The sequence below is a fragment of the Mesitornis unicolor genome, unplaced genomic scaffold (genome assembly GCF_000695765.1).
Source record: "Mesitornis unicolor isolate BGI_N332 unplaced genomic scaffold, ASM69576v1 scaffold27106, whole genome shotgun sequence".
Classification (NCBI taxonomy): domain Eukaryota; kingdom Metazoa; phylum Chordata; class Aves; order Mesitornithiformes; family Mesitornithidae; genus Mesitornis; species Mesitornis unicolor.
Genome location: NW_010190734.1, coordinates 58832 through 83404, shown reverse-complemented (window position 1 = coordinate 83404; position 24573 = coordinate 58832). Strand labels below are relative to the sequence as shown.

Here is a 24573-nt window from a genome sequence, read left to right as displayed (position 1 = left end):
GCATTCCTGGAACGTTACCTCAACCCAGGCCCAACCCTCCAGTACGACAAGGATCGCTGGTTTTCCAAGCAGTGGACGCTTGTCAGCGAGGAAGCAGTCACAAGTGGGTTACAAGACGGCGTTGTTTTTGTCCTCAAGTGCTTGGACTTCAGCCTTGTTGTTAATGTGAAGAAAATCCCCTTCATCAAACTCTCAGAAGAGTTCATAGACCCTAAATCTCATAAATTTGTCCTCCGCTTACAGTCTGAGACTTCAGTCTAAGGGATTTTGAGGGTGGGTTTTGGGGGGATTTTTTTTTTTTTTCAATATTGTGCTTTCGGGTTTAATTTCCCCAATGCTGACTGAAACTGGCAGATGATGGACCAGTAATATTTGACCATCTGCACTTTATTTGGAAAGGGGAGGGGGGAGTTGGGATATCTTACCTAGAAAGAAATATCTTAAGAGGCGACAGGGTGACTTGTCTCGGTTAGCTCAGCCTTGGGAGACAGAACAGATTTTTTCCTCTCCCCCCCCTTTCCAGGCCTACTGTAAATCTCACGCTCTCTCTTTCTCCGCACGATTGCAATGTCGGTATTTATGTTGGAGCGCTGCCTTACGCCCTGCGCGCACACACGCTTTTGTGTGTCTCCTTTTGCTACCTGTAGCTGTTTCTGAGAGCGCGTTGCTCACCTCTCCACTGTAGAAACCTGCTTGCCTGGTGGGGTTTGCAGTCCCTGTTCACTTGGGGAGGAGAGGGTAGCAAAAGGCTAGGTGTGAGAGGTCTGTGTTTGTGAGCCACCTCATCTGGAGACTGAAGACTTACTCTTTTCCTCCTCTCCATGTGCCCTCTTCTGTCAGTGCTGGACCTGTATGAGCACAGCGGGATGATTTTGCTTACTGTGTCTCTGAAGTTGCTTATGTTGAACTGGATCAGCCCATCTTGCAGCTCTTCAGCTGGTGGGGTTTGTTTTGTTTTGTTTAATTTTTTTAATCAGTGCTTGTTAGTGAAACTGTTCTGTGTGACACAGCTCTCTGCTATCTCTCACCTGCTTCCATCTCTCCTGCTTGCCTGCGTCTGTCGGGCACTCCTGAGGCTCCCTGTTACTGGTTTTCCGAATGTGTTTCTCCAGCTATGGTCCCCTCAGGGTCTGCCTTACCACTGCTTCCTTTTGCACCTGCAAGGGCTGTGTATTTGCACTGGGACAAGGTAGATAAGTGGCTGGCTCCTCCTCAGATAAATCACAGACCCTCCTTACATCTGACAGCCTCTTTGAGGAGATGAGGGGTGCAGGAATGTGCCCATCCCTCTTCAGCTGGCTTGAAGTGTGTCTGGATGAAAGGTGGGGAAAAGCACTTCCCTCCTTGGGGAGCAGAGCCAGGAAAAGGCTAACCTCTGCCATGTGCACTTGCTCTGGAGAACTGCTGTGCTCTAGAAACACTGCAGTGTGTCCTTCCCCACCGTATGCCTTCAGTTATAGCTAAGAAATACCAAACTGTGTCTGAATGTTGAAAATCCACCTGCCTTTCTTGGCCTTCCTGTACTGCAAGAGTTTCTGCTCAGTGCCGGGATCTGCTCCTGAGAGAGATGCGTAGCTCTTTAATTGCAGTTTGATTTGTAAGGCATCAGCACAGCTTTCATGTGTGACTTGTCGTCTGACATTTGCAGCTTTGAAAGGTTTGCTTTTAAAGATGAGCCAGCACAGGGCACTGCATAACTCTGGAGGCAGCTCTAAAGCTGGCAGTGACCTGCCTTCAGTCAGGTTCCTCTGAGATCCCCCCAACTCTGTGGCAGTGGATTTGCATGTGTTAATGCAAACACTTGATACATTCTGCCCAGGCTTTTGCCATGCAAATATCTCTATCAGGCAGGATCTGACCTGCCCTCCTTAGGGATGTCTTAACGCAGAGGGCCCCAGTTCAGCAAGGCACATAAACCAGTGCCTTTCATTGCCAGGGTGCATTGTCTTCTGAGGCGGGCTGTGGCAGCCCTTCCTGTCCATTTTGGCCTTCCCTGTGCTTCTCCAGGAGCTCCTGGGGCTGCCTTTGTGCTCCCACCAGTGTGAGATGGCCCAGATAAGAACGGGGCTTTGTTAGACCTGTGTGGCATGACTGGTGTGGGCTGGCTGGTGCCTACCATAAGCTGATGGGAGAGAGCAGCTGCCTTAAGCAGGGATACAGGGGACAGGGCGGGAGGGTCCAACCTCTTCCAGCTTCAGCAGCAATGGAGCTGCATGTCCAGCAGCACCTGCAGATAGTCCTCTTGGGATCAAGGGAGCACCCTGGTGAGCAAAAGTCCAAAGTGGTGATTGGTCATCCAACTGACACCCACAGTCTCCTGCACCTTTCTTTCAAGTGCGTGGTAGTCACCTGGACCCTGTCTTCGCCCTGTTATATGCCAGACATGGCTGTGAAGAAACTAGATGGTGCGGTACGTGATGGGATCAGGCCCATGTTCCTTAAAGGATGTGAAGTAGGTAGAATTTTTCCTTTCCTAAACTTAATGTTTGGGTTTTGTTCTAGGCTTTCTGTTAGTCTGTACAGGGACTCCTTTACTGACTGTGGCCTTCGCAAGGTTTTATTTTGAAAATCATTTTTTATTTTTAAAAAAGGAATAAAAAGGCAGGGGAGTACATAGTATCTCACACTTGGCTCTCCTGAAGATATATGTATCTGGCTTTTATGATGTGCATAACCAGCAAGGTGGGAGAGACTGTGGGAGTAGCTTGGGAGACTTATGGAGCACTTATGCCTGTGTGGAGGCTACTGCCTGTGGCTGAATTGGCTCATTTTTGTGACGCCAGAACAAGAACCACCTTGCCGGGGGCTTGGGTGTGCCATGTGCGCAAGAGCACCTCGCCACAGGCACCTCTGCAAAACTTTCTTACTTTCCCAGGATTTCCTTCCCTTTTCCTCTTCCCTCCCCCATGAGGGGGGTTGTCTGACAGTCTCTGCTCAGGAAGCTCACGTCTTAATTGCGCGAAATCCTTGAACACATGAAGAACCAGACGGAAGCAGTGTGTGCTTGCTCTGGGTCTGCTTCTTCATCTGTGTGTTCAGCACTGCCTTTTCTGCCTGTTGCCGAAAAAGGACTCTGTCCATGGGGGCCATCTCCTACATTAAGCACTCTTCCCTGTGTCAGCTGCATGAATGTTTTGCCCAATGAAGTCTGAAGGAGAGGACTTGGCCTCTCAAATAGTCTCTTCAGAGATACAACTTGCTTAGGGGTGAGGACAGACTAAAAGGGGAATCCGGACTCCTGAGTATTCCCTGTTTTGTTGTTTTGTTTTGTTTTTTTAAATGACATTTTATTTTTCAAGGTCTCTCTTGTTTCCCCACTCTGTGCAAAATCAGGGGTTCACTGTCATACCTACCTCACTTTGGGGTGTGAGGCTAAACTCAAATTGTCATCAAGTGCTTTGAAATCCACAGATGGATCTGTGGCATCTATAGGAATTCAGACTCTTTATGAAAATACTGAGCAGTGAGAGCAGACTGGTTTGTTTAACTCTGTTTATAGCTAGCTAATGAGTAAGAATCAAGTCACAAGGAACAAAGCTCCAATCCAAATCCTACAGCCCTTACTTCTGCAGAGCTTGCCAAGAGCTGAACGTAAATAAGGCTTGTAGGGTTTGCCAGCCAGGCGTAGGCTGTTCTCCTCCAAATGCCTCTCCTAGCCTGCGCTGTCTCCTTGCATATATTCTCTGTCCTTTCCCTCAGCCTGGATGCTTGTACCTGGCTGGAAATTGGGGTGTTTTTTCTTTTCAATACTCAAGTGGTTTATAAGACAACCCTGTTTGAGGTGAAATGGACAATGTTCCTTGTACTAGACATCCTTCACTAAAGGCTGAACCGTTTGGTAGGATGCTGCATTGCCTTGTCAGGAGTGGTGGTGTCCCATTCCTCTCTTCCATGCTGGTGTTTTTTTCCTGTGACTCTCAGGTATGCTGCTCAGACACTTGTAAAGGCTTTGGTTTTGCTCTCAAATGTTGTTACAGCCTAAATCCATGCTGAGATCTTCCAAAACCAGATGCAGCTAAGACTTTTGAATATTCCAGAGCAGATGGAAATGGCTGTGGGTTTCCAGCGAAAGCTGGCTTTCTTTTTTGTGGCTAAAGAGTGGAAGATTTTTATTTCTTGCCGCTTCTAGGAGTGTAAGGGCAGATATTAGACTCTTAATACTTTACCAGTCCTGTAAATACTTACCAGGCCTAGGGAGAGGTTGTTAGCACATTTGTTAGCCCCTTGTTGCTGTGTGGCTGCAGCCATCCTTGTGTAGGCTCTGTGAGGTGGCCCCAGGTCTTGGACTCCTTTCCCGCTCACAGGAGTGGAGCAGGCAGCGCTCTCAGAAGTGTGAGCATTTTAGCACTCCCCTCCATAGTGTTCCAGTCCTTGGCCAAGCCCCTGTGGTCAGCTGTGGGAGTTAGGCGGGCTGCTTGCAACTACCAGTTTTCACACTGTGGAGGGGAGATGTTGCCACCCACACAGCCCCGTCAGCAGCAGAACAAGGTCAGCTCCTGCTTCTGGGGCTGTCTTGGGTGCCTTCAAGAGCAATCCCCCCTGAAGGGGGATGTTGGAGAGATTTCAGCCTCTGCCAGATATTCCTCTGACTTCTGCCTCTCAAAATCTTCCTGCCAAGCAAATCCAGTCACTCCAGCTCCCATCCTCCCCTCCCTGTGTTTGTTCCCTAGTGAGGCAGAATTAAGTATCAGCTGGGATGGGAGGTGCTGGGGCTGGAGCTTGGGGGCAGCTCACAATAAGGCACAAGTTGGGGGGAGATCTGAACAAATCCCAACCCTCATGGAGCCTCTTAACCTATTCCTTTGGGATGGGGAACTCCACACAGAGCCTTAGGAATCGGCTGTTGCCAAGTATGCCAAAAGCTGCAGGGAAGCAGTTTCTGAAGCTGGCGCTGCATAAGTAGCTTTTAAAAATCTTGTTTGAGATGTGCTTTTTTCCAACACGTGCTGCTGAAGAAACTGGAAATATCCATCTCGTGCTACACTTGGAAACCTACTCAAGCTAATTTCATCTTGCTTACCAAAACTTGTAAATCTGCCCTTTTTAAAGGTAAAAAAGAAGTCTTGCAGTCTTTTACAAAAATACTGGAGTCTGGTCCCAGACTCTGCTATTCAGCTATGCTCAGTTCTTCCCTGCTGTATGAGAGCTGTTCAAGGTGTGTGTGCAGATGCCTGTTTTCTCATTCAGCTTGTGTGTCTGTGCTTTTTCCTTTATCAGTGTGTGCATTAGATGTGTCTAAAGCCTCAAGCCAGGCTTGGTGGTTCAGTATTTAAACTGTTAAGAAGGAAGCGCTCGTGGGATTGAGCTGTTTGTTTTTTTTAAATTTTGACACCCCTCAAAAAAACCCAAATTTCTGTTCTAAAATGTGGCTTTGGGCCATAAAGTCTCCTTCAGGAACATGCATTCAGGCTGCTTCCTCCAATAGATGATGACCACAAGTTGCCGTTTCCGACAGCTGCTCTGTGACCGGTGCGGATCGCTTTGCGATACTCCTGAGCTGGATCCCCGCTGCACCAGCTGGTGTTTTCCACCCCTCAGCATCCCTCTAAGAGACTGTTTTTACCCCTCCGGCCCACCGAAGCCCTACAGGCAGCAGACAGCCGGCCTTGCCCTGTGTGTGCTCTGTGAGCGAGGGGATCCTTCCCTCCAGCTGCTTCCCAGGCACCTCTCACCAGCCCGAAGGATGCTTGGGGGTATCCCCTGCATGCACAGGGGGTGCTGCGGCTCGCTACCTGCACAGATGCAACTGTGAAGGAATCTTACACTCTTCTGTGCCTGTTTCTTTGATTCAGCATTATCATGTCTTGGGGAAGGAGGTGGGAGCGAACGCCCTTCCCTCGCCCTCTTTTGATCACTGTGTAATAACTTTTTCTACACAAACTGTGTATAGTAAGATGCGTTTTGCCAAGGTTTTCTAATTAATAGACACTAACCAGCATTTCTGTCTTTTTTTCTTCTCTTTGCACATGTGACTTTAACTGCAATGGTACATGGTCTTTCTGTTCTTTTCTAATTGTGAACTTAAGTAAGCAAGTTCCTGGTGTCTGTGACATTAATGCACTGTGGGTCTAGCCTAGTAAGTTGTTCTGTTCCAAGCTGGGTTCTCTTAAGTTATAGCTGGATGGGGTTTTGTTGTTTTTAAACTGAAACATAAAACCGTTTTACACTTTGCATATTTTGTACAGTAAAATTCTGGAAATAAACTGAAACCAGATTTAATTGTCCCACTCCTTCCTCTTATCCTTTCAGACAAAAAAAAAAAAAGGCAAGCTTTTCTGTCCTTCAAGCATTCCTTAGCTGTGGCTGGGAGGGGCCCTGCAAACATGTGGTTTAACCTTTTGAGGCTGTCTTTTTGTCACCCTCATTCTAGACCTTTCTGATCTGCCCTGCCACAGTAAAATGCAAACTCATTTATTACTCCTGAAGAAAGGCTGGTAGGTGTCTGCTTGGAACACCTGAAATCTCAGATGATGGGGAGCAAATGCAGCTGGGGGGGGTGGCCAGGACTGAAGTGGGAACAGGTTTTTCTGCCTCCTAGTTTTTCTCTCTCCTAGTTCGCCTCTCTCCTAGTTCGCACACAAATTATGAAGTGCAGGACTCATTGCTGAGTTCCTTATTTGGACCTGGTGGGGAGGAGGAGTGGCAAGAAGAGGAAAAGCCAGTGCTCCTTGTTTGTGTGGATGGAGAGCCTGTGCTCCGCTAAAACAACATGAAGGGATCTTGCCTCAGCAACAACTGTGGGTGCGGCTCTCCCCACCTACAGTTTCCATCACCAGGGTGCAGAGAGCTTGGAAAGACAGAGTGTCTCTGCCTGAGAAAATGTGGGAGCAGCCTTCTTACCTAGACAGTCTTTGGTACCTGCTCTTCAGGAAAGCCCCTTTTAATGGGGAGTACCTGGCCTCACAGCTGTGCCCTGCCCAGCAGATTTCCTCGGTGGCTGTGCTGGAAAAATCCACAGGATGCTGCTGTGCAGTGAAAAAATAGAGTGCGAGAGTGGTGGAGATAAGCAGCACAGTGTATAAATGCTGGTGGAGAGAAACATCCAAATGGGTAACTCTGCCTGGGGTAAGATGGATGTATTTAGGCTATAGAGCACTGAACTAAAGCCCAGGAGGAAGCAGGAAGGGTGGGATGGGGGGGTGTGAGGTTCTGCCTCCTGCCCTCCCTTGATCTCTTTGCTTTTGATCTGTCCCCCCTCATCCTGCTGGTGCTTTGGCAGTGCCCAGCCCTGGGCTGTTTGCAGTGCAGCTCCTGGAGGTGGGCAGGGAAAGGAAATAACACTGCTCCTGCCCTGCAGAGCTGGTGAGGAGTGTGCAGCCATTGCTGGTCCGAGCCAGCTGCAAGGTGTACCGCGAGAAGGTGCGAGAAGCAGGAATTTGGCACAGACAAGATAATCTGCTCACCAGCCTCATCTTGAGCTCTTAGCCTTGAGAGTTGTCTTTGCATATGAGTTCAGCATGCTCTGTTTTATCTGTGGCTTAATGCTGGTGCCAAATCAACACCTGATTGCTGCCATTTGTGGTACTTTCTCTCATGCTGCAGGTTGTGGAAGCTGATGGAAGAAACAAGCTTTGCTGGAGGGACCTGTTCCTCTGGCCTTTAGCCAGAGCTCAGTTCAGTTACCTGAATCTTAAGGGGCTGTGGTGCATAGTTCAGCAGAAATTAGAGCTGAGGGTGCTGCTCTGGTTTGGCCAAGTCTTTGGCTGAAGTTACAAGGGTCTTTGAGGTGTGGTGGAGCCTCAGGTGCAATGTTGGGTTAAGCGTCACTGACCTGAACCTCTGACAGAAAAGGGATAGAAGCTTTCACTGGCAAACAATGCTTGGAAGGACCTGGCATGCTGGACAAGAGGTGAGTACCTTCTGCCTGAGGAATATACCAGACTAGGGTCACTTAAGAAGGAAAATACTGTCCTGCAGTGCCCCTCCCAGCCATGAGGGCACAGGGCTGTGGTTGCCCTAAGACAGCCCAACAACAGCTGCTGAGGTAATTGATGGCTGAAGTGTGGCTTAATATACAAGGAGATCAACTGTGCCCAGTAGGTGATGGGGACAAGGCCTCACAGCTATGTATGGTCAGAGAACATCAGCTTTGGGGAATTCAGTGGGGAAGCATGGGGCAAAGAGATTGCAAATGGGCTAAGGGATTTGTCACCTTAGAGCAACTGGCTCCAGAGCCTTACATGCAGCACTAGCAACACCTCACTATACGTTATCTTAAGTCAATGAAACATCTGGCTGTAGAGGTGGGCAGGGCTTCAAACTCCAGAACAGCTTCTCCTGGTGCTATGTACTGGCTCTGCTGTTCCAGACTCAGATCTGAACTCCTGAGAGGTTCAGGGAGGGATTGAACTTGAGGGCTTCCAGGGAAAGTGTGTGCAGCAAGCCAGGAGGCCCTGGAGCTCGGGGCAGGTGGAAAGGGGGTCTTTCGGCAGGAAGTGGTGTCTCACAACAGCGGGCAGGAAGGGAAGGCGTGCTGGGAGTTGGCCAAGTGAGGCACTTTGATTTGTCTTTCAACACCACTCCTGAGTTTATATTGTGCTGGGAAGGTGATAGGTTTAGGTTACAGGCCTTTCCGGTACTGACAGATAATCCACTGGGGCAGAGGTGTCCATTCCCTTTTCATGTGTGCATCCATGCACTGCCAGGTCAGGAGGTGCTGAGAGAGGAGAGAGCACTGAGCATAACATATCTGCAGATGTAGATTGGAATGGTGCAGTGGGGTGATCGTGTATGCGTAAATCACTGTCTGTGAACACGGTTACCCGAGCTGCTTTGAAATGCTGTAACAAGTTTTACAGCCCCACTGTAAGCATGTGTGCTGGTTTATGTTGACATGTTGCTAGCAAAATGGAAAGTACCTCAAGAGGGAAGAAAGCTGTTTTCCTGTTTCTCCCGGTCTGCCTGTCCCCCTCATTAATAAACTTGGAAAAGGTTTGGGTTTGTTTTTTATTTTTCCCTAGCTACTGCTTATGCAGTGGTCTGTAATATGGTTGGGGACCACTGCAAGACTGCCAGGCCACTCCAAAGTCCTGAGCTGATCTTCCTTCCCCCAAAATCTGGGAAGCTGAATGGGGTGCAGATGGCCACTTCTGTATGTGACCTGGGGCTTACTCTGGTTCCAGCTCAACTGATGCAAGTAACCTGGGGACAAGCAGTCTTTGGGCTCCGTGTGGGCAGCACTAAATACAATTTAGAAAGGGGAAGAAGGAAGTTAGCTTTTACCTTATGGATGTGCATTTGGGATAGCTCACTGTGTCCATCGTGCTTATGGATCAAAATACAGAGGGAGCAGCAAAACCTTGAGAGAGATAGTAAGGCAAGGGGGAGGCAAAGTGGAAGAGACCTTGGAGAACAGGGTGTGGTTTTTCCCTGCAGCACCCTTAGGAACACAAAGATACAAAGGTTTTAAAGAGAGACGCCACAAATTGCTCTAGGCATGAAGCTACTCTGTAAATTGAAACATTTTAAGTCTCTTCTAAAGGCAAAAATTAGGCTTCTAAATACTTAAGACATCTACAGTCTTGGTTTTTTTTTTCCTTTTCTTACTACTTGAAAAGGTAGTGTGAATGAAAAAGATGCATAGAGAGAAGGGAGTTCTTGATAAAACACATTTGATTCAGCCTCTCTGGAAGTTTTAAGAGACATTCAGAACTTTTTAGCTCTTTGGACCTCTCTTCAGCACAAGTCAGATGCTGTGGGCGTGCTTTAAAAGAGAGAACAAGAAGGAGCTGATTGTATCTGGGCCACAGATGTGAAACAGATCTGCAAACCTTTTAGCTTCTATTTTGTAAAAGCTCCTTTTTGAGTACTCATAATACCAAATCCTACAGTTGATTATAATTTTGCTTTGTAAGCGGTTCGGAGAAACTGGTTTAGTAATTCAGTAACTAGACTTTGGGAAGCTGTGCAAATTCCTTCAGCAATTTCATTTTGCAAGGACTGAAATTTTCTTCAAACACGTAGTTACTTTTGCCATTCAATAGCCTCTTTTTTGTCACTAGCAGGAGCAGGGCTTTGACATGTTGGATTGGATTTTAAAGCAAAAAATCTTAACACCAGGCAAATTTCAGGGCTGCTTTCTGGTCAAACATCATTTTATTTGTACCTGTGTTACTGAGGGAGGGATCTGATTCAAGCTGGGCTTCCTCCAAATCCAAAAGTGGAAGATGAGGTCACCCATGGCTATTTAAGTTATTTGCCACCCACAACTGAAGAAGGGCTCAGTCAGGACAGCTGCTGATCTCAGGCAGGTAGTTGGCTTTCTGGCTGCTACTGAAGTATGGGATAACCCCTCCAGCAGACTCAATTTTTTTAACCCTCAAGGCTTATTTCTTGTGTGTGAAGTCCTGCTGCTTGTCTTCTGGTGTAGTGAAGTGGTTGCTGGTGACACTGGGAGTTACTGATCCCTTCCCACAGTAGCAGCAGTGGCAGCTTGGTCACAGGGTGATGGTTCCTCCTCTGGATTTTGGGACAATGGGAAAAAGTACTCGCGCACTCCAAAAAAATCCTGGTATTTCCTCAGTGCTCAGGCTGGTAACACAGCTTCACCTTCAGCATGTCCCACCTGTCCCCCCGCACCACAAGGAAAGCCAGTCTCAACCGTGTCTGGCCAGCTTTCTCCTCAGGAAGGAAATGTTCTCCCTCCTTATGTTCACAGCCACAGCTAATGGCATGGGGTCCACTACAGCTGGTTCCTGACAGTGGCATGACGGAGGCTTCTGTCTCCCTGGGCTGGGAACAAGCTCAAGCAGCAGGGGCAGGGGAGGGCCTTGTCCTTGAGTGACCCCCAATACCATATGCTGTGGAGGTGGGCTGAGGAGAAGAGGAAGACTGGAAGAAATGGAGAAAGCAAAAAAAGTTAGGGAAGATAATGAAGACCAGAAGAGTAATAAGTCAAGGGGGGTTAAAAGAAGGTGAAATACAATACCAGAAGTCCCTTGAGTGCTTTGCTGATGTCTTTCATCACAGAGGCTCAGCAAGAGAAGGTGCGAGGGGAGGAACGGAAGGGGCGAGCGAGGCACCGGAAGGATCTTAGCTTCCATCCCAAAGGCTGCTTGTAATCCGACTCCAGGAATGGGTCTTCAAGATGCAATGAATCTCCATAGCTTTTTTTTTTCCTCCTCTCCTTTAAATAGTTCAGCACCTTTTAAACCTGGCAGGAAGCGTTCTGGGAGTAGGCCCAAGAGGGCTGGCTCTTTCCTGTACTCTGCCCCATGGTCCACATCGTCACTAGATGTCTTCTTCTGCCAAACAGGTGTAAGAGCCGTCCCACTGCTTGACCCAAGGGGTACTGACCATGGGAGCGCTGCTTTGCCCAGATGTCGGTGGTACAAGGGAATGAGGCAAAGGCTGATGATGATGCTGCAGTGCAGTGGGGTGTCTTTGGTCTTGGGCAGGACACAGTCCTGTTGATGCAGCCTCATCACCGAGGTTAATAATCCTTCTGCTGTGCTTTGCTGCTTCCAGTTTCTAGCAGATGGCATTGCACTGTGCAGCATAGACATACCTGGGATGTAAAAGCAGCCAGGGGGCAGCTTGCTTTGCTCTGGAGGGCCTGGATGTTTGTTGCCTGTTGAGCCGTTTTCACTCTTCAGCCCAACAAGTCCAAGCATTTGTGTGCAACTGGCTGTGTGTGGGGCTTCCTCAAAGCTTTGCTGGGGCAGAGAGGAATCCAGACACAATCCTGGCCTGTTCTCACAGCGCTGCACGTCAGCGGCAGCTGGGAAGTGGTATTTTCCTGTCTAATTAATTATTTCTCTGGGAATAAAAGCCCATGGTTTTTGTTTGGTCTCAGTAATGAATCAATCATTTCTGAGGTATGATGTGTGGACAGACACAGAGAAGCAGCCGGTGTCCTCGGCTATGCATGCATCTTGGCATCTGGCTGAGCAGCTCTTTTATGGGATGGGAAGCAGCCAAGATCTCTGATGTCACTTCAGGACTGTTCCTCTCCCAACAGCAGAGAAGACTCTCAGAAGGCTCTCACCACTCCTCAGAAACACTGTGAAAACTACTGACCCTGATAATATGGAATAATCTGTGGCTTCCAGCGTGCCTCCCTTGTCTTCTCCTTTTGGATCTGTTTCCCAAAGGGTTAGCATTAGCTCAGAGCAGTTTCTGATTCACAGACCCTCTCCACCAATGTCCTTGGGCCCTCTGCAGCAGCTTTCTCCACCATGCTTCTGTATGACAGCTGTAGTATGTGGCTCTTGGTGGGGTTCCCTCTCCATTGATTGTTGCCCGTGAACAGCATGGGGTGGCCTCTGGTACAGGACTCCGTACAAACCACTCTTCTGCGTCCTTCTCTCTGGGGACTGGGAGGAGGTGGCATATGAATTTGTGTTCTTGCCATGTATTGTTTGCAATGGGAGGCCCTTACCATCTTTGGGGGCTCGTAAGGCTGGGTTTTTTGGGTATTTCAAAGTGGCTGATCAGCTTGAAGCACTCGAAGTTGGTTGAGGGCAAAGTACAATTCCTTGTCTTTCCTTATGTGTACTAAGACCCATTTGATATGAATGTGTAATTAATACTTTGGAGAAAAAGAATGGTTTGTGAAGAGAAGGACAGTCTTAACAGACTTGCCTGCAGAAACACTGCTGCCCACATGCACACTTTTTTTTTTTTTAATAAAGAAGTCTTTTTGCTGGTTCCTCATCCAAATGTACTGACCTTTAGCTTTTGAGTGTGTAGTGGGCAGGGTTAGGCTGACTTTGCTCCTCAGGGTCATCTGTGCCCTTCACATGTCAGTTGTGCCTACTTCTGATAGAGGAGCCCAGGAGTGCCCACGCCTGGGGTCCTGTGTGTGATAGCTCCCACAGCATTATCTTACCTGTCCCTGCAAGGAAGACACTCAAATTCAAGCTGCCATCTTCTTCACAAGAAGTATTACTTCAGTGGTTCAGTCACTATAAACTTGAGGGAGATGAGGGGTTAGAAGTGAATGGGAGAGGCTTTGCTGCCTGCTCATCTTCACTGCTGCAATGTTTCCCCGCTGCAATGTTTTCTTAACTTTTAATGTACTTATCCCATAAGCTGAAGATAAAAAGTTCCTATTTGTGGACAAAGATAACCATGGGAACTGTAACAGGGGGATGAGGGTAGAGGGAAAGGGTGGCCCGTCAAGGACTGCACTGGCACCACTAAGGAGGAACAGCCATAGGTTTGGACTTACCTCTCACACCTTGAGGGAAACTTCTTAAACCACTGGCCTGAGTATAAGCTCTGCCTCACTGGCCTCCGTATAAACCTAAGAACCACTACATTGACTTCCCCCCCCGTCGCCCCTGAGTTCTGTTGCTCAATGTGTACATGCCTGTGAAGCACCCATGCACTTAAAAATGTGTGTAGTGCCATTTGCAGCATCTACCTGCTTTGCCTGTGTAAGCTGTGCCTCTCTGAGCATCTAGAGAGGAGCATGTCAGAATAGATGGGCATCCACAGCAGGAGGGGAGGTATGTGGAGAGTACCCAGGCAACTGGGATGTCCAGAGTCAGTGCCAGTTGGGAAAGGCAATCAAGCAGTTTTTCATTTATTCTTCATGTCTGTAGAAATTTGTGGCACTTTGCAGTGACTGATCTAGAGCTGCAGGGCCTGTGCAGGCTGTTACCTTATGCAAGATGAAACTGTGTGTGTTTTACTCCTGGAAATAGCCCCAAGGTAAAGATAAACAAGTACTTTGCTAAGGGGAGTAATGTCAGCAGCGTTTTCCCTTTATCACAGACCAGGAGCCTACTAAACTGCTACTTTTGGCTGTTCTCACTCCTTACTGATGTGTATCAATGAGATCTTGAGTCCTGCTCACTCCCTCTCTCTCTGAGCTGGGGTCCTCCAGCAAACCACTTGAAGAAACAGCTGAAAGTAGAGAGCAGGAGGAGGATGCTGGCCAGGCCTACCCCTATGGCCAGGAAAGAGGCCATATGTGAAGGAGAGGAGGGAACCTCCAGGCTGAGAGCACTCTGTGTTTCAAGTCTTCTGATTAAAGTCTCCACCAGGTCCCCTGGGATGAGGCTGAGTTGTTCATAACCCCAGTGTGACCAGGTGGTTGCTCTCCCCAAACTTACCTCGTTCAAGTCTTCCAGACAGTGTTTGTCCATTATAAAGAAGCAAGAAAGGGCAAGTATATAAAAGACAACAGTTGCCCTAGGGGCTTTGCTGTCCTCTCTATTCTTCTAATAAGCTGTGCCTGAAAAGCACGGGTTGAGTGTTTGATGTTCAATGAGGAGCTAACATGGCCTACGGTCATATACCATATAAGCACAATACCCATTCATATACATAGAGATATATAGATATCCAGCTGCATATTGAGCATGCTGGCACTTTCCACCAAGGGGGTATGACACACATAGGAATATATCAGTACTACTTTTTTATATCAGTAGTTTCAAGTTTCTATTTCAGCTAATGTAGAGAGAGAGAGTCAAAGAGACTGATCAACAGGCAGGAAAAAAAATCTATAAAATCTTGCTTTGCAGTTCATCTAATCACGGAACTATATAATGTGTAAACCTTGTTTCTCATCAGGCTGATTCGCATTCATATAATGAGCTCTGATTCTCCTGTCTTTTGCACTGTTATTTCCCCTAACATCACTTACCTCTGACGTAAGCCAGTATAAGGAAAGTCAGAACAATGTTTTTCATCTGTAGCAAGAGAGTACATGTGTACCCTACCTATGCTAACAAGTCTGAACGACTGGAGAACATATTTATAAAGATAAAACTACCTTCAAACTCTCCATTCATTGCACTATTGTCAAACCTAATAAGCTAAGACAATTGAAATCTGCTGGCATGGGAAAGCAGGGAGACCTAACACTGCCGCAGTGACCTGCACATGGATGGTGCTGCACTCACCAGGACTGAGTTGCTGACCCTTTGCTTTGTGAGTGACCCCCTTGACCGTGCCCTGAGCTCCTTCTCAGTCTGCAGTCAAAAGAGGCTTCTCACAGGCTACCACAGGACATTGGAGACTCTAAGCAGGGAGTAACTGTGCAACTGAATACTTAAAAGCCAAACAGCTTGACTCCTTTCACTGCTCATTGCCCAACTCTCATTATCCAGCATCTAATATGGTTGGATGGATGTGTTCCGTCCCAATGTCTTCGTCATGGGAAAAGATGCTCTGTAGTATTTGGATTAAAAGTCAGCTACAGCTGGAAGGTCATGGGGAATAGGAGGGCTTCAGGGTGGGCCCCCACACATTTTTCCACTGGCAGGAATACGCTGTCTATCTCATGTGCACCACTTTCAACCCCGCTTAGGTTCACCTGAAAGGCAAGGTAGGCCCAGCCCACGCCTGGCTGCAGGTGTTTGGAACTGGCCTGGGGTCTGCTCTGGTGTTTCTTTGGGGTTAAGACCAATGATTTGGCTCAGTGCCATGATCTTCAGCCTCAAGAGTTTGGGCTCAGACCTGGATAAGCCTTTTCAACAGTTCAGGAACTCGCAAGCTTTGATGTCCCATATCAGACCACCTGCATTTACCCTATCCTTGGCCTGAGCTTTCAAGAAGAAGAAAGAGGTTCAGACAGGGACTGTGGTGTTTGGTTTTGCATTGCACTGCCAGACAAGAATATCCTGTCATTATATGGAATCACTGGAAACCTAAATAATATCTCTAAAACCTTCCTCCCCTCCCAAAGCTTTTTGCTGTTCCTGGCATGTTAATGAGTAGCTACAGACTCCTGCAGCAGAACTTGCAGAATTGAGTGGTCTTGGCAGAGTAGCTGCAGAGAGCATTGTGTTTAATGAAAGGACTAAATTTTACAGTGGCCTTCCCTATGACTTGAAGTGAGATTTGGTCTTTGGATGTTATGTGCTGGGCCGATGAGCATGGAAAATACAAATTGGCTCCCTGTGTCCCTCCGGCAGCAAGCAGGCAGGCACTATACTCTTGCCCTGGAGCACTGGGGGCAGATTCCCTGCAGATTCCTAATGTCCTTACTAAGGAGGCATGATTTGCAGTGGTGCTGGGTGCCTGCAGGGGCAGTCCCAGTGGCTCAGCACCGCTGAGAATCAGGCTGGGGGGTCCCGGCAAGGGCAGGGTCAGGGGGAGCAGGGCAAGGGGGAAAGAAGAGCAGCAGTGCTTGCTGACGCTCAAACACAGGTCTTCTGATGGAGGGACCTGCCGCAGGGCGAGGCCACTGAGCCCCCACAAGTCACACTGCTCAGAGTCACAGTTAGTCATCGTCATCGTCATCATCGTCATCATCGTCGTCGTCGTCATCATCATCGTCATCGTCGTCGTCGTCGTCGTCATCATCGTCATCATCGTCATCATCTTCAGTATTTATCTTCCCAGAAAGCACATCCTCTATCCAGTCCTCCAGCTCCTCAGCTGTGGGCAAGTCATCGTCATCTCTGATCTCCATCCAGATGCTGTCAGCCTGCGGGGACAGGGCATGGGTGATTAGCCATCCTCAGAGACACAGGGAAGAGATCAGGTTTGCTGCTGTTGTGGGGCTAAGGGCTTGACCACAGGTGGGATGCAGGGGTGGTGGTGGTAATAGCTCCCTCTCTGCCAGAGTCTGTGGGCAGGCTCAACCACAATGTCTCTCTGCCCACGCGTTGGGGTTACCACTTCCCCCTGAGGTGCTGATGCTTGACTAGGGACAGTGGAACTGGTCAAGGTGTTTACGTGAGTGTGTGGAACTGTTTGCCCTGGGTTAGATGTGTGCCTTCTGCCTGTTCCTCTCCTGCACTGCCTACACTTGCAAGCAAAAGCATTGTACTCATTCTGTCTGGCCAGTTCTGTTAACTCCAAGTCTACATGCAGAGAGCGTAAGGAGACCTATGCCAGCTACCCCTGCATCGCTTCAGTTCACAGGACACCACAGTGTTTCCCTCCTTCCTTTCAGATCCCTTCTGGGACATCTTCCTTTAAGCTTTTACATCCTGCTGTCAGCAGCCTTTCTCTCCAGCCTCTTTTACCGTCACCTTTCCCTCAGGAGATTTCTCTGTCTTCTCTACATGTGACAGGAGTTCCTCCTTTTGGAATAGCATTTCCTCAGATAATCTCAACTATGCTCCAGATGACAAATGGTGAAAAACACTGATGCTTTGGACTACAGATGCCTCCTGCTCTTTCTCTCCATTACTTCAATAAACTAGAGGGGATGGGAGATATTCAGTAAGGTGATGCTGCCTAAAATGCAGTGAGAAGATGCTGTCTAAATTGTGACTGTTAGCCAGGGACAGGAAGCATAGCTTAGATGGCCTCTGAGACTGGGAAATGAATGGTCTCCCCTCTGCTTTGCTATACATTCCTTGGGTAAATGCCTAGGTGAGCCCCTTTCCCTTCACTATCTTCCCTTCATAAAATAGGACCAGCCTCCTATTTTGCAGAGGTGCCGTGAGGTTATCTCATTCAGCATTTGCTGCAGCAGAAACAAGTGCTTTTCATACGTCAGAAGATAACTACGAGCTTTTGCAAATACACCCAGCTTCTTTCCATATCTGTGATGGCTAATTCTCTTTGTTGTATGGCTTGCTAAAAAGCCAGACCAATTTCTGCTCAAGGAAAGTTGTTTCTCCCTTACAATATTTTCCTCCTAAAACACCAAAACTGTAATAAAAAAGAGCCACGGAGTGGCATGCAGCATTTGCTTCATGCAAATGATTTTGTCCCCAGCCTCAGGACTGGTTATGCAGCAAAAAGTGACACATTTAAATAAGAGAAAGAGGAGAGGGCCCACTGCACCTAGAGAAGATGCTGTGCAAATAAAGCAGCAGTGTTTTGCAGTGCGTCATGGCCCTAGTCCTGAGCCACCACGATGTGACAGGGCAGCAGGGGCTGCTGGGAGCTCTGGTGTTTGTATTGGCAGTTTTTAGAGAAGCGATGGGGTCACAGGGGTTATGTCCACCGAAGCCAACAGCAGTGTTTATTTTTACTCCATTGTGTAAGCCCCACTTTGTACCTGTGTAACTTGGCTGAATGCAGTGATGTAACACCAAAATAATGAAATGAGCTCAGTGTTTGTTTTAGATATCACCCACCAACCTAGAACTTTCTTAAATCTCTCTCTTGAGGAATAGAAAACAGACATAAGAGAAATGAAGTAAAAACTGCAAATACTATAGTCAACAACCTGAAACATTTACTATATCGAAGTTAGATAATGCATGAGTTTTTACAGGTCTCTGAGTGACTGCTGGCTAATAAAGCATATGTTCCTGCCTAATACTGCTTTCTATATGATTCTCTTGCCACTGACTATCCTATTTCCATGAATTTCCATTGACAGCTGTTTCATGTAGCTTTGATGTGACTTAAACATGGCCAGCCATGGTAAATGTAATGAAGAGAGATACTATGGGCGAGTAATAAGGCCAAAAGACTGGATGACTTGGGCTCTGTTTGTGGCTTGTCCATTCCTCTCATGTTTTTAGGTGACAGATTCTATCTTGGCCCTTTTCTCTTTTGTCTTTCTGTTAACAATTCTGCTAACAAGACTTAACTCACTGGATCCCCACTCTCTAGGTGTCTGTCCCATGATCTGATGGATGATGCTGTATTACAGGTAAAGCACTGCTCACATCCAGCCAGCTCCACATCTACTCAATGACTCCCAAGCCAGCTTGTGCGCTTCCCCTCATTGGGATGGGCAAGATCCAGGGTTTCCACTTTCTTCATTACACCACCTCTTTGTCTTCCCTATCATGCTTCCCATCTTATGGTCTTGCAACATTTGTTAGAACAGGAGGCACAACTGTCTAGTACACCCTCGCTGTCCCTCTTTTTCTGGGAAGGTACAGGAGAAAGGACATGGGGTCTAGGAGCAAGGTGGAGCCAGGACCAGTGCCCACCCCTGGCCAGTTGTCCCAAGTCTAAGTCCCTCTCTGCTCTATTCTAATGAAACATCAGGTTCCCATGCAGCTGAAATTTCGAACACAAAGTCAAGCACCAAATTACGAACTCTTCTGCATCAAGGAGTTTTCTATTTCCAGAGACACTTACACACAGATTTGTTTTAAAGAGATCAAAACACTCAATGCTTAACCATAAAAAATAATCCAAGGTAATAAGTGAGCCAGGCTGGAGTGCACCGCATTACATGCTCTCTGATCTATTGTCAGAAAGGGGAAAAATGGTTTCTCTCTGTAGTTATGTCAAGGCTGTGATGCAGGTTACATTGCACTCAGCAGTGCTCCTCAGATCTCTGCTGGCGGGGGTCAGATGGGTCCCTCTCCCACCTGCCTTAAAAGCTCACTGTGTGCAGGCAACCTGACATCAGTTCCATGGCTTTCTGGCTTGAAGGCAACCATGGGACTAACAGTTACTGCTAGAAAGCTGGCCTGATAGCGCAGCTGTGGACACTGTGGAAACCCTCACTGCTACCAGCCGTGGGGCAGACACGTCTCCTCTTCCACATCTCCAAATGCCTCCAACACCACCCGCACAGCAGTGGCTGAGGAGCAGGAGGGCCTGGATGAACCCCAGTATACGCTCTTTGTCCTAGGAGAATCCCTCCAGTACCGGTTTATGTCATATTCTTATTAAGGCTATGTATTTATTTGTGGGTTTGTTTTCTTGTCAAGCTGTGCAGTTTCTCTGTGTTGTCTGCTGGGGACCAGCTTTCCCTCCTACACTCAAGCTGGGCCTTCCTGCTTCTGCTGCAAAAACATCCTCCTTTTTCTCCTCTTCTCCTCCCGTAAGCATGGCTCACTTATCCCCTGCATACAATTTTTCTCCCACAAGCCCACCCAAGTTCACTCAGAGCAGGGCACAATGGTGCATGCTGTGGGTTGGGGTGGAAGTGGGAGACCTTGAAAAGAAAGGCAAAGCCTTGAAGCTCAGACCACAGGGGCTGGTCCTGTCCTCAGCAGACATGGTTTGTGTGCTCAGATCGAAGGCCTGAAGTTGGATTCTGGAGGTGTTATGAATGGTGAGGTCTCTACACTTCTTCCTGGAAAAAGAGCCTGGTCTACTTCCACTTAACACCAGAAATCCCACTGATTCCAGCAGACTTCAGTTTCCACCCTTTCTAGCATCCTAACCTTGGGATCGCTGGATTTTCTGGGCACATGCTACTCACATCTGTGACGTTCACCACCCCAATCTGTGGTCTGAACAGGTCAATCTTGAAGGTCTTCTCCCAGTAAGTGATCAGCTGCAGGAGAGAGAAGCAAAGATTGAGGCAAGTGTGTTTGTGATAACCTGTTGCATCAATTCAGCCTGCTGGGCTGCAGTGCAGGGAGGGTGCATTCATGAGTGCACGGGAGAGAAGAGAGGCTGAACTCAAGCTTGGGCTGCCACAGATGGCAAAGGAAAGTGCCGACTCTGGAGGTGTTCCCAAAACATTATGGGAGACAGACTCAAACAAGCAGCTTTCAACGACTGCCTGTGATCCAGTTTCCCATCCTTCCCTATCCCAAATTCCCTGAGGCAATTCCTGCTCTTGCATACACAACACTCCCCCCCCACTCCATGAATTAAACGAGGAAAAACAAGGAGCCCCTGCCACTCACCAGAGGAAAGTCATCGGGGTCAATCCAGACAATGCTCAGGTCGGGATTATCGGTGTTGTCCCTGGCAACCTGCTTCAGGATTTCCAGGAACTCAAAGCCATCTGAAATGACACATGAACCGCTGCAGCCCTCTCCTGCAAACACGCAGGCACTTTTTGCTTGCGGGGTTTTCAACTTCCCTCACCCCCCTCTGCACACAGGAGTTGTTTATAGTTCTCATTAAAATGCTGTCTCCCAGCTCTTTCTGCTGATAATAAGGCTTTTAATTTTGACCATCCTCCCCGGGTATTGAAATTAGTTACACATGAATTAAGTCTCATAATCCTTCCATGGAGTGGAACAATGTCACTATTTTCTTGTGGCGAGGGAGGAACTGAGCCCCCGAGAGGCCATAGCTTTTTGGCACACTGATGGCTCTGAGAAGCACCATGCCATGACTTTTCAGGAGCTGATGTCTATGGGTTTCCCACATGTACATCACACACCCAGCCCTCCAGCACTTTCCTGTAGCTGTACAGCAAGATGGATGCAGAGTTAGGGAGCAACTCCTGGTGCTGGGGTGAAGGGAATGACTTTTTTTCCAGACAGCCATCTGTTTATATGCAGAATTTGAATTCTGGCTAGCACACCCGCTAGCATAAACACCCAGAAGCATCCCAGCTCACCATCCTGGCAGGCTGGAGCTTTCCTTCCCAGCTGGGGCATGGGGCTCCACAATACAAACAAAGCACAAGAGACTCTACCTTCTTGAGTGATGGGAAGTCACACAAGGAGGAAAACAGCCTCCTACCTGGGTCATCTTCTTCAGCGAAAGCCACAATGTGGATTCCCTCCATGTCATCCTCCTGGAAACAGCAAAATTATTACTGATGGGCCAGGTAGGGAGGACAAAAACGAGGAGCAATGGGATGCCTTCACACAAACAGGTCAACTGCGAAGGGAGGCTTGACTGGAGCCCCACCAAGGCACTAGAAATGGGAGCTGAGGGGAGACTGAGTCATGGAGGTTATTAAGTGCTGAAGTGTGTAGCTTAGATAGCATGGCTGAAACCCTTCATCTAAAAATGAGGTGGGCACCACAATGGCAAAGGAAAGGAGTTTCTGATGGTGTGGGGCAAAACCTTGCCTGCAAGGAAGGCTGTGAGCTCTCTGACATGGGAAGATGGGCTCACCCTCTGTGCCCAAGGCCACCTACCCTCATAAATTTGCAGCTGCAAGGGGGTCATTGTGGGGAAACAAACATCTGGTACCATGCTCCTTTGGGGCCAGCAAAGGAGGTCTCCTAACAATAGGAGAGGCAAGGTGACAACTTTCAGGAGGTGAAGGATCTCTTGCTCTAGGTGAAGATCTCTGTGAGCAGTGAGGGGAATTAAGTGAGAGGCTAATTTCAGGGCTCCAATGAGCGAAGGACAGAAATGACAGCCTGGTGGACTGTTTTTCTCCATGAGGCACGTGAGTAATGGGTAATGATACTGGCAAAGGCCAATGGATCTGCTGGCCGGTTCATCATCCGCCTGCTATGAATGTCATCTCTGAATTATCCCACAGATCGGCTTCGCCTTCCTCACCCGCTGCCGGTCCAGGTTTCCATTTCAATTGGGTTTAATGCGAGAAAAAATTCCCATCTAAATGCTAATTTCTTTTCCCTTCTGAGCCCAGAGGTGACAAAGCCACCATCAAAAACTGAAAGGAAAAAAAACTCTGAAAGATTAAGTGGAAAACATTATCTTTCAAAACAATAGCAGATGCTGGACCTTTGCTGGAATCTTCAGGGAATACGTTTTTCACCAGGGTATTCTAGGCGGATTTTCTTGGGATTCAGACCATTTACAGCTGGCAAAATCTACACTGTGCTTTATCTCTGTATTTGCTGACAGCATTGTCAGATAGCAAAATGTAAAAGAAAATAATATATATGCGATACATATATGATGTAATTACATATATAGCTATATACTATAGCTTTATTCTGACCTCCAAGGCAGCAGACAAAACTGGAGTAACTCCAGTGAAGGCATTGAGGATGTTCTGAACTTGCTGCAAGATCAGAATCCAGCCCGTTGTCTCCTGTAGGTATGAGTCCCCTGCTCGTAGTGGAGGGAAGCTGGGAACATCCCACCACCAGCAATTCACACATTTCCTGAGGTGATTTTAGAATATGTTCAATATGAAAGCAAAACAATTGCATGTGAAATTTAGGTCTCACTGAAGCCCCATGAAAAAGCTTTGAGGGACTTCAATGCCTCTAAGAAGCTATTTTCTATACAGATTCTCTATTTCAAAATAAACTGAAAAGCTATCATGCCTAAGTGACTCATAACTCCTGATTCAGTTTTATTACCTCTTGCTTTGTTGTATTAAAGACTCCCAAGGTTTTTGGTGCTTTGGAGTCCCGCAGCGTTTTATGTTACACTGTCAAACAAGAAGGCAACTGAATGATGTTATAAATGTGCCGAGCTTTCTGGAGTAATGACTGCATCTTCCTCAGCATCTGTAAAGCACCTGTTCAGCTTTGTTTTTCAGCACTCAGCTGGCACTTGAAAGTCCCTAACTAGTTATTTAAACATTGTACTCATTCACAGCAAAGGGATAATTTGTTAGACGCAATTTTTCTTTCGTTTACACCCTTCCCCTTTTCCCTCACACATGCAGACCAGGAGAGCCCTCTGTGCGTGACCACTGCCAAACCACTGGTTACTTCTTCGCAACCACTGACTTGCTGCTTGCTCACACCGTGAGAAGTGCAATCAACGCACAATTTGCTCTGTGATCCATATAATTAACTGAACTGCCTGCCCTCGCTTGCATTTTGAATTGTACAACTGCTCTGGTACAATTTCCGTGAGTCATATGTTCAGTACGACCTCTGTGGCTTGCCGAGCAAGCAGGCCCCTGAAGTCACTCCACCACCAGCACTGATACCTGTTAGATAAGATAGAGCATGGGAAGAATGCTCTCCATAGCTATATCATGGCCCCTATAGAGGCTCAACACCTGCCTGGCGCACTTGGTTAGCTTTCCCTATTCTCTCTGTGGAGCAAACAGGTCCCAGCTCAGTTGTCACTGCTGTTGAGCAAAGCATCTGAGCACACCATTTGAACTTGGGCACCATAGCCAAGGGTTTTCTTCCTTCCCGGGGCAGGGGGAAAATGGCTTTGCAAGGAAGGAAAGATAATGTTTTGCCCAGCTAGAGGCTGGAGCCTTTGACCAGTGGCTTCATGCTGAAAGCTAGCAGGGGATGCAAGGTTTCCCACCTGCTCATGCTTACCCATGTCTCAAACATGTCCTCTGGGCGCAGTTTCCTCAAAGTAGCCCTGAAAGGAATACAGAAATGCTCTTTGAGAATGTGTCCAGCACCATCATACATGACGCTGCCAGTGTCACTGGAAAGGTCACCGTGATACATTCGATGGGCGGCTGGAGTCAGCACCATCAACAACCACATTTTGAATGCAAGCATGGGAGCACTATAGGTCAACTTATGCTTTTATTTATGGTGATAAAACCCTGCCCCTGCCCCCACTGGAGTCACTGCAGACACCATTTGTGCTTGGGAAGATGAGATGCTTCTCTGTGCTGGGGTGAATTAGTTCCATCCATGGCAGATTGTTTTGTCCAGTCTGAGAGCATGAGGTGACGCATTCACTTGTGTATTGCAGTCTCTGGGACGTCCCTACTGGGTTTTGTTGCCCTTTTCTCCTAGTTTTACTCCAGATAATTCTACCACAAGAATCCTTCCAAACTCTGCTGAAGCAAAGATGACAGAATAACCTCTGGCAAAGAAATTTCAATCATGACAGCAGGCAAGAAAATGTAAACCATAAAACTGGCCAAAGTAAACTTTTTTGAGAAGTAGTTCCTACAGGACAAAAAAACCCCAAAGAATAGTAAATATTTTCAGACACATCTGTAGCAAGGAGCCTGTCAGAGAGCCTGGCAGACTGCAAGGTGACTGGGGTGTTAAAGGGCCACCCAAGGAATGTAAGGCCATAACAGACACGCACAAGTAATCCTTTGCACCTCTGCTCACTTTGGCATCAGGTGCTGAGGGAGGTTCCCACAGCAGAGCAGGTCTCCCTGGCTGACCAGCCCCAGAGTTGTTGCAAAGA

At 47.7% G+C, this 24573-nt stretch overlaps 2 protein-coding genes across 2 annotated transcripts in view; one reads left to right on the top strand and one right to left on the bottom strand.

The window, feature by feature from the left end:
* The window catches only part of VANGL1 (VANGL planar cell polarity protein 1), a 28967-nt gene extending 28706 nt beyond the window's left edge, over positions 1-261 (top strand). The window contains exon 7 of the mRNA XM_010186505.1: positions 1-261. Within this exon, the coding sequence (XP_010184807.1) occupies positions 1-261 (261 nt within the window).
* Positions 262-15457: 15196 nt separating this feature from the next.
* LOC104542257 (calsequestrin-2) overlaps positions 15458-24573 on the bottom strand; it is a 33006-nt gene continuing 23890 nt past the window's right edge. The window contains exons 7-11 of the mRNA XM_010186504.1: positions 23733-23778; positions 21256-21310; positions 20466-20566; positions 20033-20107; positions 15458-16384 (exon numbers count right to left, since the gene is read on the bottom strand). Coding sequence (XP_010184806.1) covers positions 16178-16384; positions 20033-20107; positions 20466-20566; positions 21256-21310; positions 23733-23778 — 484 coding nt within the window. The 3' untranslated portion in view covers positions 15458-16177. The remainder of the gene's footprint in view (positions 16385-20032; positions 20108-20465; positions 20567-21255; positions 21311-23732; positions 23779-24573) is intronic.